This window comes from Falco naumanni, chromosome 2 (assembly GCF_017639655.2).
Source record: "Falco naumanni isolate bFalNau1 chromosome 2, bFalNau1.pat, whole genome shotgun sequence".
NCBI classification, from domain to species: Eukaryota; Metazoa; Chordata; class Aves; order Falconiformes; family Falconidae; genus Falco; species Falco naumanni.
The window spans coordinates 45,145,511-45,168,381 of NC_054055.1; the positions used below are offsets into that span (position 1 = coordinate 45,145,511).

The 22,871-nt window shown below is 37.5% G+C and overlaps 1 protein-coding gene across 1 annotated transcript; it reads right to left on the bottom strand.

The window, feature by feature from the left end:
- Positions 1 to 888: 888 nt before the first annotated feature.
- DIS3 (DIS3 homolog, exosome endoribonuclease and 3'-5' exoribonuclease) lies at positions 889 to 22,861 on the bottom strand. Its single transcript, XM_040584192.1, has 21 exons — positions 22,593 to 22,861; positions 20,373 to 20,530; positions 19,400 to 19,593; positions 19,213 to 19,286; positions 17,932 to 18,099; positions 16,324 to 16,488; positions 15,303 to 15,416; positions 15,078 to 15,215; positions 13,874 to 14,020; positions 12,504 to 12,620; positions 11,543 to 11,644; positions 10,846 to 10,910; positions 10,664 to 10,748; positions 9,916 to 10,043; positions 9,369 to 9,455; positions 8,192 to 8,348; positions 7,231 to 7,445; positions 5,983 to 6,151; positions 5,385 to 5,543; positions 4,864 to 4,986; positions 889 to 1,190 (listed from the first exon to the last, which is right to left on the bottom strand). Exons 1-21 carry the CDS (start codon positions 22,830 to 22,832, stop codon positions 1,098 to 1,100), a joined length of 2,898 nt encoding a protein of 965 aa, XP_040440126.1. The 5' UTR covers positions 22,833 to 22,861; the 3' UTR covers positions 889 to 1,097.
- Positions 22,862 to 22,871: the final 10 nt, after the last annotated feature.

The following is a 22,871-nucleotide window of genomic DNA, read 5'->3' on the forward strand; positions in this document are numbered from 1 at the left end:
TATACTGATCAACTGTAACCCACTGATTACCCAAGGAAACCACTGAGGAGTAAGTGACGAGAGGTCTGTGAGCTGTAGCTCTAAAGATCTCTAAGGAACATCTACAGTGTGTGGAATTGCAGTTTCTTGGCTTTGAGAACTAGGAATTGGCATCAGCAGAACTCATCTACAGAAACTACTATAATCCCAGGCCCTTTGCGTAATAGTTTTACTGAAATGAACCAGCAGACCTTGATAGCCACCACCCTGATGAAGTCCCTGGGGGGGGGGGGGGGGGGGGGTGTTCAGCAGCACATCTAGAAGCATACTTAACACTGCTTCAGTCCTCACAGTACATAAATGTTTTATGACTACATAGGTGATGTAGCTTGACCGTAGGAATGCAGTTCAAGCATAAAATATTGGGGATTTTTTTGAGAATTCTAACTCACCAGCATCTTGGCAATACAACCCAGAGCAATCACTGTAAAACTCATTGTTACTTGTGGATTTTTATGAAACAAATGTAAGTGATGATTTCCATCTTTAAGGCACTTCATCAGATGCTAAGCAACAATGTTAAATTGCTTAAAGGTCCAGAACAAAGACTCATGCGCTTCATGGTATGTTTTTTCTCTTCATCTGCATATTGTGTGCATATATATACACAGCTAATCCACTGTGAGAGAGAACTTTTCCAGAAGGAAGTGCAAGTCTGCAATTTAGCTTTCAACAGTAAATTCTGTTAGCACTTAAGGCCAGTAACTAGCACAACTGCTGCCTTCAGTACTGAGGTGCTAAAGAGAATGCACTGGAGACTGAAGAGACAGTCTTTGTTGAGCTCCTGAATGGGCTTAAGGCTGGTTTTTTTTAAAAAAAAAAAAAGAAAAAATAAAGCACAACTATTCCTTCATTTTGCAGAAGTATTTATTTTCACCTACAAGACAAAACTGTAGACAGATGTGGTTTTAAAAATACTGTTCTTCTGCATACATAGTCATACAAAGTTTTTTTAAAAATGCCAGTTTTACAAATTATTAAAATTGTGTATTTAAAAAAACCAAAATCCAGTTCTAACATTTTGCCCATAGGGAAAAAATACTAACTTTTATATCCAGCTATTTTTGTAGCTTCTTTTTCTTCTTTTTTTCTGGTTCACTCTTGCTGCTTATCTCTGTAGATAGATCTGCGGGCACATCGTTTCCTAGTATCTATAGTAAAAGAATTAGAAGTCAGAACATTTTAAACTCAGTTTTAGCTTATACTGTCCTGATAAAACTTGAGTTTACTTGTACAGACCTTTTACAAACACTGGATCAACATCAGCAAATTGTTACCATCTAAAAGATAACTCTCTACCATCCTGTAACAGCTGCAACTGGAACACTCAACTGAAGTAAAAGCTGGAAATTTCTTGGGGAGGCACCAGCAGCAGCACCCTGCTGCTGACTAAATTGCCAGTAGTTTTCTTGCACCAGATTATACGTGCTGCCTTCTCAGCTGTTTGCCATCCCTCAGCAAATGCTTGTAAGGCAAGGGGTGTGAACGAGAGAGGTGAAAAAACTTCATTTTGCTTTTAAAGCAATCACCCTGCAGTGTTTTTTGCAGTGCTGTTCCCATCAAGCAGAGGCCCTGTCAGGCTCAGGACATAGCAAAAAGGCATTAGCTTTTGTAGAAACTGGGAAAGCTTTTGAGATAAGTTGAAAATAAAGCAGCCTGTATGCTTACAGAGTATGACCTGTCCTCAAGGAGAGAGGTTGTCGAAAAGCATGCTGTGGTGTCTTTCAGGCTATGAAAATAAGTGACATGCAAGCAGAGAGGAGTGAAGCCAGCTCTGATGAAATACAGTTCATTTAAGCAGGGTTCACAAAACAATTAGACCAAGACCAGACACGTACACTTCTCTACACTTGAGTCTATGGGCAAACCGTAATCTCTGATTAGAGAGGGTAACAGGCATGTCAGAAGCTCAATGCAAGGAAGCTGATAACTAAAACTTTAATCTGAGGTTATAAATTATGTGAAAGAGACAACAGCACATACCAGTAGAAGAGCAATTTAATCGTAACACAGACACCGACGCTGGAATTAAACCCACTGCCATAAGCTAGAGGCTGTGTTTTTGCTCAGCTAGTTAGGATGGCAATGATTATGAAATGTGAAGGATTATCAGAGAGGCTGGGAGAACAGACAGATGTTGCATCTATAAATTACGTTCAATGAGTAAAGGCACAAGAAGGCTCCAGCCAAAGTGTCTAGGTTTCTAGGTGCCCTGAAAGCCTGTTTCTTGGAGCAACTAGGCAGAGAACCCATAAAACGGGAGAAACAATTCTTGTCTCAGGACATGGTGAAGAGGTTACCCATAGAACTACCCCTGTAATACTAATGTAAGTGTTAATGTTAAGATGTAATGCATCACCATGGTAGAAGGAAAAAAATCCTACAACTTAAAATGCATTACAAAAAGCAACAATAAAAAAATGTAATGAAAATTTTACTAAACGGGGTTGCAAAAAAGTAAAATGCTTTCAGGGGCAAGATGGAATTTAAGAAGGAACCTGGAGTAAGAATATGCCATTTATCAACAAAATTTCAACAGTTAGAAAACCCCATGATCAGTAGTGATCAGTATTACAAGTCAACAGACATCCTTTACGAAGTTAAAATCTTGTCCAAAACAAAGAAATAAGTACAAAATTAAGTTAAAATAAACAGGCAAGCCCAAAAGACTGAGAAACAGTCATAAAAATTCTCTAAGTTAAGGAAGTGAGAGGCAGAAAATTCTTCCTCGCTCCTCCATCAATGGATAGATTGATAATAGCCTAAAAGTAGGCATGAACAACATGTAATCAAAGTGTATTTAAAGCACTCAAGAAAATTAAGACCAACATCAAGAAAACTGTTACAACCAACCATCATTAAAAAAAAAGAAAAAAAGGTTTAGAACCAACTGTGTAAGAGGAATACTAACAGTGCCAGGACTAGACACTGTCCATCGAAGAGTTCTAAAAGAAGTGTAAGACTTGTCAGCTAGCAACTGTTGGTGCGTATAAACTCATTGTTTAAAGCTGGTCTCGGTACTAGAAGGAATGTAAGATGACGTAAAGTGTTCCCACATAACACCATACAACACAGAAAATCCTGTAAGTATCCTTGTATGGATCTATCGTGTGCTCACATTCAGACTCATGTATGTGCTTCTGCTCCTCCCAGCTCAAAAAATCATAACACGAACTACAAAAACATAAAGGTGATGAGGAAGATCAAAGATACAAATTAGTTTCCAGAAAAGGAGGAGCTAACATAGTGGGTAACAGAAGTATACAGAATTAAGTGGCACCGGAATGGTAAATAAGACGACTATTTTTCATAGCGTAGAAAATACAGGGTGTCATCAAGTACTAGTATTAGGCATCCTGCTTGAAACAAATGGCGGTTAAGTGCTTTTTCACAATGGTGAGCTGTGGAACTCACTGCTATGAGATACTGTGCAAGTCCAAAGTGTAAGCTGGGAAAAGAAGCGATTAACCATTCACAGAACGAGGCTCTTACCCACTGAACACCAAGATGTGCATCTATGGCTGAGACAGTGTTTAAGTCGTGAATAGCTGGAAGCTTTCAATGGAAACAAAGGGAACGATCACTGCATGTGCATCTCATTCCTGTACTCCCTCCTGACAGGGAAGCAGCACTAGTAACTGATGTTTAAGGTCACACAGTATTTTGTACTAATAGTACAGCTACTCCTTGTACCAAGGGTATTGGCTTCACTGTAGAACAAGAACCTTCACAGAAATGAGCACAAGAAGTAGGAGGTGGGGGGCAGAAATCAGCTTGCATTAGCCTTACTTTGTGTCTGTTTTCAAGGAACAGAGTGTCCCTTGGGGACCAGTCATTGCAACAGGAACGTTCCCGAGTTAGGCGCACAACAGCAGCTCTGACAAACACTTTGGTGAGCATCAGAAGTGGGCCGCTCATCATGGGAAGGCGCAGCAGGATGCAAAGTTTCTTTCTACTACAAACTGAATTATCTACTCGCAGTTTTTGCAATCATGAGGATCGCCTTCAACTCAAGCTAATACAACAGCTCAAAGATCAGAATATTTACGTGTGTTTGAAAACACATGATTTCTCAGAAAAAAAGAATGTTTGATTGTATAAACAACAATGACCTCAGGCTTATTTTAGGTTTTTTCTTCCACGATTACAGATACTCAAGTTACTGCAACCATCTGTTTACCAAAAAAAGTCCCATGTAAGTTAATGAAAGTACACAATCTCGTAATGGCACACAAAATACTCAGCAGGCCCGAGGTGTGAGACCAGGTGAAAACCCCAGTGTCCCAGATGCACTAAGAAGCTAGAACTGAGAAGTCTTAAGGCCACAGCACGGTTATAGGACATTACGGTTATTACTACATTATCAAGAGAGAATTTTTATATTGTGGAAGCTGTAAGAAGACTGCCACTTACAGCCAGCAATTACACAGTTTTCCTCTGAGCCACCCATCATAGTTACGCCATAATTTACTGGAGCAAAAAGAAGATCCTACTGAGTTCTGGCAGACTTTCAAAAGGAAGATTTGATTACAGAACCATGAAATTCAAGAGATACTACTTGAGCAAATCATCATCTTTCCCATCAGTGGAAATATCCCTGATGGGCCCAGAAGGGAAATTTAATTTAGAACCCTTTACTCTTTTCAACAGCTAGTGAAAGCAGACTTAAATGTTTTATTGAGAGGAGATATGAAGCAATTGCTACAATCTGCTGCTAAATGATTTTTTTCTCTCCTAGGCTAAATTTCAATTTTCCAGTATGCTGATTTTTTAAGATTATTAAAGGGTAATATGATTCTATGAATCACAAATCTTGTGCCTTACCTTTGGTTCTACCAACACCATCCGAATTTTCTGATGCTGGATGTTGGAAGCATCTAAAATTATGTTCACCTTAACTTTATCAAATACACATAATGTTGTGTCTTCCACAGTAATTGACGGCACCTGAAAATTCAATTTTTTAATAAATACTCATTGCTTACAATCTCTTTATGTTTTTATACAAATAAGTATTTTTGTAGGAAATCTTTAGTGTTAAGTGCCAATAAAAATGAACACAAATTACTGTCCTGAATGTTCAGAGTGTCATAATATGTGGTATATACATTTCTGCAATATTTACTCAGGTAATTAAGTATTAGTAGCATCTATTACAGAAACCGATTCCTGTCAGAACCTGTTTATTTAGACTTATAAAGACCATACTGGCACTACTACTACTACAGATTAATGAACTTGCATTTAGAAAAGCCTCTCACCTTCCTAAATCCAACTAGAATAGATTTTAGTCATTCTGCTCACTTACTTAGTAAGTATTAAAGAACAAACCTTATAAAGCATACCTCACTGTTGTAATTCAGTCTTGGTGTTGGTTTATCTTTTTCTTCAAAGAAGACTGTTCCTTCTAACCCATACCTGGGAATCAGAACAACAACTGCATTTTTTCTTACAAATAATATATATGCATCTTCATTCACTACTCCTTTGTTTTTGAAGAACAGCTGTAACAGAAGTAAAATACATGAATAAGAAAAAAAAAGCACTAGAACATTCTCTTTCAAATTACAAATATACTGGCTTAAAAAAATAAAAGCATTCAAATACAAATCTATACTTCATGATAATTACACACGATATATTGAAAGCAGATTAAACAAAAAAACCCACAGTAACTGTTTACAACATTACTGTACTATTAAAGTGTTCATCATGTTTGAAAGAACAGAAAGTAAAAACAATCCTCAAGATGCTATTATTTTAATTTTTTCAGAAACAGCAATGCAATCCTGAAGATTTTGCTCAAAGAAGCAGCCCTCATTCTTCATCATCCCTGCAGACTTGCTCGGTTTTGCTCTACAAAGCACAATTCAATGTTCCCTCCCTTCTTCAAAGTCAACATGAATTGTCCCTAGTTAATGCTCCTGTTTAAGAACTACCTACCTGTGTGTGGAATGCAACAGACGCTCTTTGTGCATATTGAGCCATTTTGTGTCGGTAATTAAGATTTTTACACATATCTGCTAGTTTATGTTTATCTGTAAGTTCTGGGTAAGTACTGTCTGCTCCTATGGCCACTGCCAAAAGTCGATGTACTATGATGTCAGCGTATCTGCAGATGAGATTAAATGATCAATGACATATCCAAACATAGTTTAAAAAAAAAAAACAAAAACCAAACACTTAAGTTTCTGAATATAGTTTTGTTTCTGTGAATCCTGCAGCTGATAGCTCCCTGTATTAATTCAAGATCACTCCCTTTGCTGATCAATGATACACTGCAGAGCCAGAATGAACTATACTGTTTTTCCAAGATAAATTCTTTACTCTATTCTACCAATAGAGCCTGGATTGTATGTATGTTTACAAAAAAGAAAAAAAGTTTTACTTTTGAAGAGTGATGTTTCACCATGACAATTTAAGCCAACCCCTCTTCCCTTTCCCATGTACTAGGCAAATCTAGTGCAGAATGGCATTTCAATGCCACTAATCTGCAAAGCATAATCATACTTGAACACAGTAGTCACAATTCTTGGTATACAACTATTAAAACTTCAGCTGGGAACTTTCAAACACATCTGTCAGCAACTAAAATGTACTATTAGGCCTCCTAAAGTTCCACAAATTATCCATCTGTAAGAAATTTTAGTTGAAATGTTTCTAAGGAGCAAAATATGACAATAACTATTTTCCTCAAAACTTAGATACTTCTTGGTTAAACTAAAAAACCCCAAACCCTCATTTTCCAAGATGTACGATTTCATTACTGTGCAACAGTTACAGTAGCAAGTTTCAAATTAGCAATGTTTTTATATGTAGATTATAGTCTCCTCAGAATTTAAACAGAGCTTCTACCTGAAAAATGACTGGACGAACTCTGCCTCAGTCTCTGGTTGACTTACACAACGCTAACTGATCTCGAAGCACATTTCTATGTGAGAGATAAACATTAAGGATCTATTTCTCTTATTTTTATGAGTTTTAAAGATTTTATTAAACCTTAGGATCCTGTCACGGACAGTGAACCTAGGAGCTTACATGAAGACAGATCACCATGTAAAACTACTGCTGTTTCAATTGAAATCTAAAGCTGAACAGAAACTGTTTTAAATGGACAACACAATTTAAAATACAATTTCTTCACTAATATATCACTTTTGTTTTCTGAAACTTTTTAAAAATAAAAAGTACCTTCTAATAGGAGAAGTAAAGTGGGTATAAATAGGTGAGGCTAAACCGTAGTGATGAAAATCATTATCCATTCCAGAGCAGAAATAAACTGCTTGCATCATGCAGCGAGTGGTCAAAATTCGCAACAGTGTATTTAGATATGGGAATGTAGGAGATTCAGCTTTGTCTAATGATTCAGCTAAAGCCTTTGCTGAATCAGTCTTAATTTCCAAATTCTGGAAGGAGGGAAGAAAAAAATAAAAAAGCTCAGGTATTACTAGCAAATATTAACAGATTATATAAGCAGAAAATAACAGCTACATCCATGCCAATCCTAGCAACTGGCACAGTATCACATCTAATAACCTAGTGGAATGCCACTACTAAAAAAAAAAATCTTGACGGGAAAAGAAATATGAATACACATCACAATGTCTAGAAAGTTAAAAGTTTAGTTCAAATTAAAGATGCTGAAACTGGAAAAGTAATTTTTCAGTTCAGACTTGTTAAGTAAGACTTGTTTCAGGCTAAATTACCCTCTATCTGATCTAAGGATAACAGGGAAACTATGAACACATATGAACACATTTTCTTACTTCTTGACTTTAAGAGAGACATGTTATTTGATGTGATTGACCAATTTTTAAGCCTATCAGTGATTTATGTGATCCAAAGCCAAAAACTGGCTCAAAAATCACATGTGGCTTGAAGAGGAAGAACATTCACAGCAAACAAGAGTTAAAATACAGAAGACTTAAAGAGTGATTTGCTTTCTTTACCTAAGGAATGGTTTAAAAAGTACAAGATTCTTCCTTTCTTCTAGAGGTACAGTTACCTTGCTACAAGTACCAGCAATTTCAAAGTGCAGCTATACACTTTCATAATACTGCTTTCCAACCGTTATTCTTGGGTAAGTGTCCAACCAGAGAGAAAAGACAGTTTTTAATAATGAGTTCACTTAATTAGCATGGTAAAAACTTGCCTTGGACTTTGCAGCTTTCACAAGGATATCATAATTGGATGGGGGAGGAGCAGGATGTTTGCGGAGCAAAGCAAACTCTGGGAACTCATCATAAATTTTTTGTGCTACAGAGATATTGGCAAGCAACATGAACTCTTCAACCATGGAATTTGTTTCTCTGTCAACATAAAACATTTTATACTGTTAGAAAAGCGTATAAATTACACATTTACTTTGAGTGCCTAATGAAGAAACATTCCACCATCCTAACAAAGGTATATATTAACTAGCGGTTTTGAACATTTATACAATAGGCAAACATTTTTGAGACTAAAACCACAGCAATAATTTTCAAATACTGAGTCAGAAGAAAAACCTCTAAAATATTCTAAAAAAACAAATTAAAGAAAAGCACTCTTTAAAATGCCCAAACCACCCAGGTAAGCCTCTCGATTTCTTCCGAAGAGTACTGTTCAAATACAGTGCATATGAAGTTGGAAAGCACCGTGTTGCACACCATAAAGCTGTGACAGCACACATAACTAAATGTAGATTTTAGCACAGAAACTTAGTAGTATGAAAGAAGGTATCTTTAGAAACCGAATCAGTAGTTCCATTTCTAGAACTCCTCAGTAAGATTGTCTGCATGACTCTGCACATGTGCAATAACTGTTCTATTTTTCTTAAGGTTTCAGTAATCTGTAACTCCCAAGTTCTACTTTCTCCCCTATGTTAATAGCAGTAGAAAAGCATCACAGAAAAGCCCGTGTGACGTGGAGAGTTTGGACTTTAGTGCTCTGTTAAATCAGTAGAAAAGACTTAAGACCATGTAGAAAGCATTAATTCAAAACTTGCTTCATAAATAGTGCAGTAAAACACAGAGGAATTCTCTTTTCAAGGATCAGCTTGCCCAGAGAAGCTCTGGGTGCCCCCCATCATTGAAGTGTTCGAGGTCAGGCTGGACAGGGCCTTGGACAATTGGATCTAGTGGAAAATGTCCCTGCCCACGGCAGGAGGCTTTGGACTAGCACAACTTCAAACATCCCTTCCAACTGAAATAATATTATAATTCTATGATTGTCCTATGCCATTATAGGAGCTTTGTACACAATGATAAATATTATCTAAATGTTGCTACTTAAACATGGCCTTAATTCCATCCCTGCCCCAAATTAACTGAGGAAAATAAACCACATACTTGAGCTCCTTAGTCTGCAGATCAATAGGATCATGAGTTTCACTGTCCATATGGAAACGAACTTCTGGTGAGGAAAGTGTCAAGGCTCTGGAAGACAGTAAGTGGTATTCATGAATTACAGTAAAGCAGACACAGCAGCTGAGCTGCAAACCTGTACACAACATCTAGGTTTATCATGAAATTTTCATTTATAATTAGCAGAAACTGAAAATAAAATTGTGACATTAATGTTCAAATTATGATGCTGACACACATCAATAAGTAGCTTCTAAAATTTCAAATGCTACTCCTCTGGCTGTGTTTTTATAATGACTAAGAGATCTATATTGACTGATCTTGTGAAGGAAAAAGTAACATCCCAAGTTTGTATTTTTGGGGAAATGAAGACAGGGATTTTTATGCAAAACAGAAAGGCAAAATTCTTCTCTATCAGAAGATTTTCACTGGAACAATGGACACACAGGACCATTAAACAGCTTGAGAGCAAAAAATAGCCAGAAAAAAACTGGGAGGGGGGGAGAGTTAGCAGGGACACAGCATGGTTTACCCTTTATCAGTTCTTTTCTTCTTCAGAATTTTTGCTAATTTGTTTAGTCCGCGTAGGCTGGTAGTAATGTGATCATTCATAGTAGCTGAATCAATTCTCATCTGTGCTTCAGCGTATGTAAGAGAAGCCTTGAAGAGGTTGGGGGGGTGTGGGTGTGGAATAAAAAGACATCATGATACATAATTAGGTACTGGAACGAAAAAAAGTTCAAAACTAGTTTGCTGTCAAAGTTGGTTCACAATAATACAAAGCTTTACCTTCAACACCTAAATGCACGTCATTCTCAGAGAATAATGGACAAAACAGGACAGATCCATGCAAGATATCAGAAAACACTAGGCATTTACAGTGGGTTTTTTTTTATGCTGATCACAGATGTATTTTATACATTAGAGGTCTAATCTTCAAAAATGTATTAAACACCTACGGAGTCCACTGAATTTAACTGACAATTACGACTAGCTGGTATACACCAACCATGTCCAATTTATGTATCCCAACACATTTATACTTTTTAATTGAAATATCATACAAAGTAACTGCAAAAAAATACTACAGCCTTACAGGTTTAAAAGAACAGGGCAGAATCAAACATTTATTTTTAGGATTTAAGCATGATTTTCTAATTCTAAGAAAATTAAATCAATAAACAGGAAGAAAAAATTTATAATCAAGTCTGTTGATCATTGTGTTTATAAAAAAAGTCTCCAGCTTTTCTTTTTATAAGTATAATATATATGTGACTAACCTTGGAATTAATAATACTCTTTGTAAATCTTGTTTTTAGAATTTCAGCCTTAGGGTTCATCTCCCATATACATGAAAATGCAAGTCTATGAGAGGGAAAAGAAGGGAAAATCTGTTAAATTCCACATATAAAGATCCAGACTTTCTAGTCAGGATCAAAGTATGGATCACACACACACCCACCTGTCTACATTAGATCTCAGGGAGCATAAATTGGAACTGAGTAGCTCTGGAACCATATCAATCCTCTGCAAAGAATAAAAATAATGACAAGTTATAAGTATGTATTTCAATTTCCTGATTTTTAATATAGTAAAAACTTGGAAATAGTAACTATATTTTTGCAATGAAAGATCAGATTTCTGAAAGAAAAGCAAGCTACTACCAAAAAAAAATTACCTTTTTTTAGTAACATTTTTTAAAATTGTGGTCTATAAGAAACAAGTTAAAATACACAGGACTAAGAGTACAGTCTAATGAATACAAATCATAGGAAACAATAGATATTTACCTACCATAGGACAAAAACAATGGAAAAGGCAAACCCAGGCCACTTCTGCAATTTCATATCAGTATTAAAATAGTACTCCAGTTTCAGAACTGCATGTTATTAATGCTTCAAACAGGAGTTGAAAGGTATATCGTCCAGATAATGGATTTTAAAAGAAGAAAAAAAAAATTCTCCCTCTTTCCATACAGGCCGAATGACAGAAAACACCTTCAATTTGACAGTCTTGAGCAAATTAAGTGCAGCCCAAAGAGTCTACTTTTTTTTATTTTTCCCTGTTTAGAGATAACATCTCTACTCCCTAGAATTAAGAGAGGAAAGCTATGAAAATCCAGCTGCTTATTTGTACAGAAAGCCATAGAAAACAATTACTTTTTCACAAAGATATACTGTTGTTCCTCTTTTTACTGATTCCTCATCCAAAGCATTTCCTGGGCGAATAAAATGACTGACGTCTGCAATATGTACACCAACCTAAAAAAACAAGCATTACGTTATACGTTTTACAAACACAAATAATTCTCAACATGAAAGAAGCTTTCTCAAGTTTTTATTTACAACCCAACTTACCCATTCCCAGTTCCCTTTAGCAGCTCCTAAATGCAGTACTAAGAATAGCTGAAACCTATCATGCTGATACTAAAAAACTGAATAGTTGCAGCAATTATGCAAAATAAGAGCATGCATACATTTAGTGGAAAGTTAGATTCATTACCAATGCAACTCTTCTTGCCTGCGGGTTCAAATAACCTTCATTTTCTTCAAGATGTGCTGCAAATTTGGTTTTATTTTTCTGTTTGCTAGACCTTCCAATTTGGCACATCCTGCTATTACAATTACAAATTAATTTATAAAGAAGAAAACCTGACTAAATCAGATATAAGTAGGTAGAGAGCTGGTGTTAAGCCTGTAGCTTTTTAGGGGTTTGGTTTTGTTGTTGAGGTGTTTTTTTAAATAAAATGATCATTCCTTAGGCATTACAGCAGTAGCTTCACTTTTTTTACTTATAGTTCCTTATCATAGCTGTAGATGCCCATGTTTATACTTAGCTAATGCAGTAAATAAATTCCATGTTAATTTCCTACACCAAATGAGCATAAAGCAGCATGAATTTAGAAGATATTAAATTCCCACTTCTGACACTGATGCAATGCAAATCAACTCCCTTTCTTCATTACCGTATCGCAGTTGTGAGAACATCATTAACTTCTTTTACAACAGACCTGGAGCTCTGTTTGTGTAATTTACTATTACCACTACTGCACTATTTGCAAAATAAAGGAAGAAGTAAATAAATAAATGACTGTCTTGATTAAAATCAAACAGACAATACCTCTATATTTCCGTTTTCTAGTTCTCTACAATGTAATGCATCATCAATATCCGTACAGCCTGGAGGATCAACACTACAAACATACAGATGCCTCAAGTCCTCCCTGTATTTCATATCCTGAAATTTAAAAATTAAAAAAAATTAAAAAAAGAAATTTCCAAGAGCACCTTCCATATCAACATAAAAATGACCATTTGAGAAAGACATTTTGCATAAGATTTTCCAAAACTAAGTATTTTCAGAGTGCTTTTAGGAAAAGATCTGCAGTAATACCTCTAAGATCAAAACAGATATGCAGGAACTACAGTGCTAGAAAAAAAAATAATACTATCAAGTACTAATTATTTTTTTTCTTTTACAGCAAACAGGAAAAGAAACAGAAAACAACCACAATATTTTCATGATCTTAGAATTAGCAGGACCAGGAATCAAGATGTAAGTGAAATTCTGATTGATGTCCAGCTGGACAATTTGTTTGGGATGCAACTGCTCTCAACTCTTAGCTTTCTAAAGATACTTAGATACTTAGATAGTCGAAAGGAATTGCCATTTTAGAAATACCGACTTCTGTATGATGGCTACAAAAAGATCCGATAGGTATCTTAGACAACTGACTTTTAGAGACCTAATTTACACAAAGATCCCTCCTGCAGTTAACACACTCAAAAGAAACTGGAGTAGATAATAAATTATAAAAAAAATAGCCCACCCCAAAGAAATTAAATTACAAAAAACCACACAAAACCACTCAGCCTAGCCCAAAACAAAACAAAAAAACCCCAGCCTAGTCCAAAACCATCATGCTAAAATTGTTCCATGATGGCATCTTTTCCATACATACTAAAGCAACTATTTCCCATATTTAAGCTAATGGGGAGAACCTGAAATTTACTAACAGCATTTAAAACAAGCAATTCTGCAAACACCAATTTCTCTTTCTCCAATTACTGTACTGGATTATAGCAGGTATATATTAAAATCTCCTCTCTTCAGATTATTTTATCTATGACACAGGCTGCCACAGTTGGTTACAAAAATATTTAGCCGGATGAAAAACTCTTAGCAACGATCTTACAATTATCTGAATTACAGTCTCTCTCCTTTGCAAAAAAACTTCTTTTATATTTTTATTTTTTAATGGAACCTATGGTTTTTTAATCTTAAAAGGTCTGTCTGTAACAAACACTGTTTTAGCCAAAAACCCGCAGAGGTGTATTCCTAGAGGAAATCCAATTGAAACTTCACCCTAAGACAAAACGGTTCTGAACAACATTTCTCCTCTTTTTGGTACACCGGGATATCCAAGAATGTCACAATTTGATTTGAAGGAGAAGGCACAATAACTATTACAGTAATTTAAAAATTATTACCTGTTCTGTAATGCTCCACGGCATTTTTGGTAGGAAACTAAGGACAGCCTGGGAAAAAGGCTGATGAGGGACATCATGTTCAAGCAGAAGAACTTCTGTCTCAGTCTCTTTGTCTCCAGCACTTCCCAAGTTCTTCACAAAATGGCCCTAAGAAACAACAGACATACATATATATACACACCCCCACATCAAGCAATATTATTTGCTCAAAATTAAGTATTTGAGACCATTATCCCATAGATTATTAGTGTACTAAACTACACAGTATGAGTAATCTTTCTTCAGTTAACTTCCCCATCTTTAAGAAATTTAATTTCAAACATTTAATTGACTCAGGAAATCTGAATTGCATGCATCCCCCTCTTGTCCTACACACTAAATTCTCCACATTTAAGACTGCAAAAATTGTAAACATGTCAATTCAGTTTTTCAGGAAAGAGAAAACATTGCTGCACAAGCAGCAAAACTAGTAAGGTCTAATTTCTCTACAGGCTCGTGTTGTGCCACACATCCCATTCCCTAACACCACATCAACTTACTTCCTTCCTAACATCTCTCATCCTCTGCAGTAATGCTGTCTTTGCCTTAACGCTCCTTCCATATATTCAAGTTTTCCCCCATTTTTCTAAACTTGCAGGAGACACACGTGCTCTCATTCATTAAAACCTATGCATTCCTTCACAAGCCAATGGAAGCCTCTTCAAAACCTAGTTACTGTTCAACACAGGCTGAAGTTGTGTCCTCAATTTCTCTTATGTATATTTACAAAGAAATTTTCAGAACTTAATTACCTGTAACTCAGCCCCATCACAAATTTGACTGAATTGGGCTAATGTGTTTTAAAACTACTTGCCAGGACAGAGATCAGTGTGTGGATAAGCAAAGTAACAGCAAAAGGTACACATTTGTAGGAACACAGACTAAAATACGGTGGTCCTTTGTTAATCTAAATAAAGCACCTGAGTTTGCATATATATGTTCACTGTAGAAACTGAAAAGCTTTTTAAGCATGATAACCCATACCTGGTTTTGGGGGTGTAAGAGTAAACTACATCATCTAGGGACTTCCTTAATTTGCACCATCAAACAGCACTCAAAAGAACTTAAAATTCACATCAGCACTTCCTGAAGTTACTCGTATCTTACCTAATAAACACCAAAAAAATGGATAGGTAAAAGTTCAGAAGAAAACACTTGAACTTACATTAGGGTACCTGGAATTCCTCGGCCACCCGTCAATAGCAACAATTATTCTTTGTCCTTCCAATGTATCTGCTTGTCTTGTTTCTATTCGAATGCGAGGAATTCTGCGATCAGCTGGTGTAAACAAATGGCGCCTTGCCTATTAACAGCCAGAAAAAGGAACAAATAATTTCTGAATAAAGAAAAAAAAACCCTGCACTTACAATAACTGGATTAATATCCTTACCTCTTTGATCTGTGATTTGGAAAGCATGCCACAAAACGGTCGCCAGTTTCGTTTTATAATGCCCACTACTTTTCCTGTAGGTCTCAGCATGTCCTTGTTAACAGAAGTCTTCAGCTGGTAGAACACACAGGGGTTAAAAATAAAAAGCTGTTTTAACTCATGTTAACATCTCTGACTACAGCACGTATCTCAAACCTTGATGGTAACATCTTATGTGTTGCTATAATGCTGTAATTTCTGTTATGGCTTCATAAATAGAACTATGCCTCCCTCTGCTTTGCATTACTCAGTATTTTCAATATGTGAAATAATTACTTTATTGTGATGTCTCTTTTTTTTTTAATGGGAACAACAAAGAACAGCAGAAAAAGATAGAAGAAATGCTGTCTTGTTCCACTATCTCTGCTTACTCCACAACGATCTCCATTTTCTCTTGTAACCTATTATTTTAATTTTTAGGACCCCTTTTACATTGCTTGAGAATTCTCCAGTAATTCTAAGCACAGTCATTAAAAACCACCCCCACAGAATTCAGTGGGAATTTCACTTTTTTAAAGAAATGCAAGTATTTGTTAGGGTATACATGTGTGTGCACTGCATGCACATTAAGCTGAATTACTGCAAGAAGCTAAAGAATATTTTACCATTGGTTCCAAACATATGCAGCACCTATAAAAGCTGACTGTCACTGTCATACAACACCTGCTGCTATTCTAGCAAATCCTGATCTGCAGATCAGTACATAGCTTTATTACCTGACTGCCACTCAAGTTACTTTCGGATTTCTTAAGTTTAACAAAGTAACATGGGAATTTCTGAGTGCGATTAATTAAAAAGTACCCATTTTATACATAGTCATGTAATTAAAGCGACTGTATGACTACAATTAGGTTTTATAATTTCCATATTCACAGTAGTATAAAAAGGATATACAAGTCTAAAGCCTAACACTGCCAGGGTACTGCAGATTTCATCTCTCTGTCAACGTAAAAGTTAAGTAAAGAAAACATTTATTTCATACAATGTTCTCTTTCTCCTCTTCATTTTCAATGTCATCTTCATTCTGGCCTTCATCTTGCAAGACTACTGAGGATGGTGCCACCCATTCATCTTTTGCTAACAGCTCCACAGCTACAATATCTTCATGAACTGCTCGGTTTAAGTGTTTCAGTCCCTGTATAATTATCTGGATTTTTAAGAAAACAAAACGAAAATGCTAGTATTTATGATGATAGCAACCGAAGACGCAAGTCAAAGCAGTACAACAGAAGAGTATACATGTGTAACAGGCTCTGCACTCTTAAATAACATTTTAAGGCATGTTTGTGATGCATTTTTTTTTTCCTCTACTGAAGTTACTTTCAGTACTGATGATATAATTTCAGGATTCCAACTGCCTCTATAAAAATAATTTGGTTTCCCTACACTTTTTTTTTTTTTTTTAAAATCAGACAATCCTTTTATTTTTGCAGGCTAGGAGACTCCACATACTACTAAGAAATAGGAATAACAGGAATGGAGAGCCACAGAAGTACCTCCGGCTGTCATCACAAATAAGGAGGGAGGAGGCAACAGCTGCTGCTTAGAAATAGTGTCTGTACAACTGTACCAACAGAGAATCCAGTAGGCAGATGGATGGGTTAGCTGCTTGGAGGGAAATGGTCCATATACTTGTCACCAGGCATGAAAATAGGAGAGGAAATAAAGCAAAAGAGCCCCACAAGGACTGAACACAGTTTTTCTGAAAAAATCTTCCTACAAACTTGTTTCTCCATCTTTCACCATGTATTTCACCACACAGTGTCCAGCTCTGAAGCCCATAATATAAAAAGGACACGGACCTGTTGGAACAAGTCCAGAGCAGGGCCACAAAGATTATCAGAGGGCCGGAGCACCTCTCCTATGAAGACAGTCTGGGAGAGTTAGGATTGTTCAGTCTGGAGAAGAGAAGGCTCCAGGGACACCTTATTGTGACCTTCCAGTACCTAAAAGGGGGCCTACAAGAAAGCTGGAGAGGGACTTTTTACAAGGGCATGTAGTCACAGGACAAGGGGGAATGGTTTTAAAATAAAAGAGGGTAGACTTAGATTAGATATTAGGAAGAAATTATTTATTGTAGAGGTAGTGTGGCACTGGAACAGGTAGCCCAGAGAAGCTGTGGATGCCCCATCCCTGGAATTGTTCAAGGCCAGGTTGGATGAGGCTTTGAGCAACCTGGTCTAGTGGAAGGTGTACCTGCCCAAGGGAGGGGGGCTGAAACTAGGTGATCTTTAAGGTCCCTTCCAACCCCAGCCATTCTATGATTATTTCAAACTAATAAAAAAAAAAAGGTGTTATATTAGTGTCAGTTAAAAAACTATCAACAACTAAGGTTTGACTTTATTTTACCAAATACTTTATCAAAGCACAAAGTATAATATTAAACACATTACTCTCTTTTCAAGAAGAGCACAGTCAGCATTTCAGTAGTCTATATCCATTGAAATAAACAAACAAAAAAGAACACAGAACAGGAAAAATTACTATAATGCTCCATTTTAGCATACATCACCATGAAATAATTACTTTTTAAGTGATTACTGAGGCTAGTTAAAAGTTCACAGCATGAAGGCAAAATGAAAAATCTCACCTCTTTGTTTTCTTCAGCATCTCCATGAACCCAAACAGTAGCTTCAAGATAATTATCTCTGCTTGCCCTGTAAGTTCCTTGGAGGTAAATGCCAGATTTTATTCCTTGCTGCAATTTGCTAAGAGGAATATGTTCTGGGAAAATTATTTTTCCACTTTCTATTTCTTTCTTAAAATAAAAAAAAAAATAAAAAAAGGACATTTTCAGTCTTTTGTATTCATGATTATTCCAAAACCGATCTCAGGAACATGAACACTCAAAATACTCCAAAATTGTAACTATGCACAGTAATGAAAAACTACTAATATGTAGCAGTTTTTCTAATGAAGCATAAAACCCACAAAGAATATAGAAACACAGCAATTCTAGGAATGCCTGCCTTTCTTTTCCAGTTTGCCTACAGTTACTTAAAAAGATACTGCACAAGTGAGATACACTTTTCTCTTAATTTGGATATACTGACTAAACATATTCTTCACGAAGAAAATATTAGCATAGTACTACATAGTAAAGAGAATGGCATGCAGTGTTAAGCATATACTGTAAGTGATATAAAACATTATGAAAATACATTACTGTGACTAAAGTTTGGACCAGTCAATTACTTAAAGTTGAATGAACTATAGCTAACCACTAAGAAGATGAGCCGAGCCCTCCACTTTCTTCCCACTCTGGCATGTCCCACTCCGGCATGTCCCACTCCATTCTGTTCGAACTAACTCTGATGAAATCAACCTTTCCATTTTTTGGTGGTATTAGTTTTCACCTGTATCAGTCATATATAGGTCTTGATTCTGATAAACACAAAGCATGATGAAATAGAAGATGATGTAGCTCATTTAGCTGCAGCCTGCACTTATGTCAACTTAACTGACCACAAAAATCAGAGCTTCTGATGGAAAATGCTTTTGATCAGTAAGGAAACATAAGCTTTCAAATAAGACACAAACCAAAGATCTAAATGGTTTGCAATACACACTTTTGCAGTCTTAATTGTTTCCATTATTTCTAATACTTATACACTTTCTTTAACTAACTGTTACTATTCTCATCTTCATTTATCTAAAGCAAGTGGCTTTTTACAAATGACTGGACACCTACTAATAGGTATATAAGCAGGACTGAAAACAGCTGCAATATTTTCTTTTTTCTTTCCAGCTGCCAAAATAGTAATAAAGTCCAGTCCTCGTATTCTAAACTGATGCTAGTAGCTAGTGTCCAATAATACACTTCAAACCATTTGTGACTAATTTATTTTATAAAAAGAAAATAAAAACATACCCCTTCATCAGATACACAAGCAAGACGATCTACAAGTTCAGGGTTAGCTATCAAGCTTTTTATATACTCCTCACCTACAAAAGCACAAACAAATATTTATGCAAGAGATGCACAGGATCAGGTACGAAGAGACTGCTGAGATTTTTTACCTGAGCAATAAATTAAACATACTTGTCTTTTCACTTACATGTATAAGCAGTTATCCCTTCCTCTAGAGCTTTCTCTTTATTTGTTCTGTCATTTGTTAAAAAGATAACTTGAATCTTCTCCTCATCCTCTATTTTCTTCAAGTGTTCATTGTACCATTTCACTGCTACCCGAATGGCTCTATCATTGCGGTCATTAGAAGTTTCTCCTTGTGCTTGCTCTATGTATGTTTCTCTAAAAAAATTAAATAAATAAAAAGGGAGGTGGGGAAACAAAACAGAACAAACCCCATCCATACACACTACCAAAACTTTTCAGACAAACAAGATCAAGACTGTGAGGCCAAAAGAATCACTGCTGTACCAATTTCTGTGATAAGTGTAACACTCTACAGGCCACAGAGAGAAGGAAGGAATGAGGAGAAGAGTAAAGGAGTAAAGAGAAGGAGACAGAAGGGTAAAGAAAAATAGGAAGCAAATGTTAATTTCTAATACAACCTTCTCAGTGACAGCTGAAGAGGACCACATTCAGGATGCCAGAACTATGGATTCAAGATTCCTAGAACTATGATACTGCAGTATTGGAAATTACTTATGAGCACAACTAAAGGCACATCAACTGTATCCTCTTTTCTTAGAGCTTTCTATCACTCACTGACAGATTTTTGAATTCTGCTACAGATTGATCTGGCAATGTTAATAAAGTATTGGAGTATGTTTAAAAGGGACATTAAAATGGAAAATCAGTATTCCATTGCTCAAGTTAACAGTCTTGTCTGCAAACCTTACTCAATATTCAAATCAACTTCTCATAATATACATATGCTTATATTAATCATAAACCAGAAAAGCTTCTGGAACATGGAACTGTTTCCCAACAGGATTCCTTAGAAGTATACAGTTCTATGTACCCCAGCCTAATTTTTTTACCTAGTTCACATGTTCCAGTTCTGTTTCCCAGATGCTTTTAGTGGACATCAGTACAACTGTGTTATACTCTTTTCCACACCTTACCTATGATGTTCATTGGTGAAAGAATAGAAATGTTTTTCAGGGTTTTGAATCACATCCCTAATTCGCTTGTATACTGGTGCACTCCGATTCCTGACTTCTTGTAAGACTGTCTGTAGCACAATGACATTCTTAATAACAGGATCTTCAAGTATATCAATCTGAGGAACAAAATGGAAATGAATCATTGTTGTTTAATTAAATTAAATAATTGTTGTTTAATTCTATCCAATAACAGGACATTAAAAATTTGTTTGGCAACATGTAAAAAGCTAACTTGAGTAATGAGTTACACTACTACTGCGTTTTTCTCTCACCAAGGTGAAACTGAGCTCTGTATTAAGGTGCTTCCTCCTGCTTGTGGGCAAAAAGTTCAAATAGGATTTTCCAGCCTCTTTGTGACCTGAATTTTGCTGGAGTGAAGATAAGGACTTATTCTGACTTCCACTAAATTCAGCTGCAATATATGCAGGACTCAAAATTTAAGGCCAAGTGCATACTAGAAAGTTTGCTTACATCAAATGGGTTCTTGTAAATTATAATCTGTGTAAACAAAAGACCTCTATGCGTAATCTGACAGTAATCCAACATAATTTAAAGGCTGTCTGGCATATGTCTTTGTGCGCAATGCAAACCATAAAATAGCACCTGACCACAGTTACACAGCCAACATGGACATGCCTGTACACATGTAGGTTTAAGTTCTCCAAAACTAAACTGTTGTACTACAACTTTAATTTCTGCAGATTCAAATCAACTGGAATTGTTAGCTGCTTTTCACCTTTTCAAAGACTGAATCTTTTGAGCAAATGTGTTAAAAAGTTTGCTGCACACTTCTTTGCCAACTCCTGACAGCCATGGTGTGCAAGAGCAAGAAACGTACAGCAAAAATCCACACACCCTGTCAAGAGAAAAAGATGTGAGCCTCATTTCCTAGGCTTGTGGCAAGGAACTGTGCAAATGCATCTCCAAAATGAGACAGCAATAAGGCTCTAGAGGACATGGCTAAAGGAACTAAAAGCAACAACAGGCCATGCTTCTCTGCATCTGATGTTCAGATGACCTAAAAGATTACCACCATGCTCACAGGGCAAGAAATACAATATTATTCTATGTACAAGCTAAATTACCAGGCCAAGTCTTACTGTTGCAATCGTGATCCTGTTGCTAGTAAAACCTTTTCCTACTGTTACCAAGACTCCCTAATCCCTGCTGCTCCAGTTCACAGCAGCACATCCTGGCACATTCTCAGAGTGCTCTACAGTATACATATACAAACTTTGCCAACACACGCCAAGTCCAGGGGTAACAGGCTGAAGACATCCCCTGACTTGCTGTTTTGAGAAGAAAATCCTTACAACTTTTGGGGTGGGTAAGTGCCAAAACAAGTCAGTGTTGTGCCCCTCTCCAGAGTAATCCCTGTTAGGATCTTCATTAATTACTTCCACTCTCCAATGTCTGCCTAGGGCTATTCTACTTTCTAGAGAGGTATTCAAAAGCAATCAAAAAATCCCCTCACACATCGAGCTTGGGAATTCACTGCCTCCCAGCCCGGTATTCTACTGTCTGCACTGCCAGACTCAAGCCTTTGCACAATTAGCAATGAGCTGTAGAGTATAGCTCATGTTTCCAGAGCTGCACATGGGATGATTCTGCAGCCTCTATTCATTCCCCGAAATCAAAATCACAGAATAAAGAACCTAAGCCTACAAAGTCTCTGGAAAACAGAACAGGGGTTTAGGAAAATTCAGGCCGACCGGAAAATTCAGTGACCACCTGAAAATCCCGATCGCTGCTTCAGTCTATTCACTCTCCCCGCCTGCCTTTCCATACCCCTAAGAGACCGCAACAAACGCCACGAAAATGCTGTTCTTTACTCCTACCGTACAGGCAGCAAAACATAAACCCGAAATACAGTCTAAACCCAGACTACGCTCGGCGGCGCTGAAGGCCTCCTCTGCAGCCGGCAGGGAACGAAAATACCCACTCAGGGGCCAAGCGGACCCCAGTAACAACGGGAAGACCTAACCGCGAAACGCGCCCCTCTAGGCACGGCGCCCGGACCCCACTCCGAAGGGTGGCGGGGAACTCCCACCCACGCCGGCTGCCACCGGGGCCGGAGCGGAGCGCAAGGGCCCCACAGGGCGGGCGGCGGGGGCCCAGCCCGTGGCTCCACTGAGACGGCAGCGGCCGCCGCCCGCCCGCCCGCCCCGAGGCGCTCACCTGGTGCAGGAGGAGGTTGGTGTCGGGCAGGAGGTAGTGCGGCCCAGGGCAGAGGCTGCTGGCGGCGCCGCGGGGCTGCGCCTCGAGGCCGAGGCCGCGGCCGGGCCCGGCGGGGCAGGGGGTGCAGCGGCGGCAGGCGGCGGCGCCGCAGGAGATGTCCTCGCGCAGGTAGTGCTCGCGCACCACCTTCACCACCGCGCCCGCCCGCGTGCGCTTCAGGAAGGTCCGGGAGGTCTGCATGGCGCACCTCCCGGCACGCACCGCGCGGGGCCGAGGCTC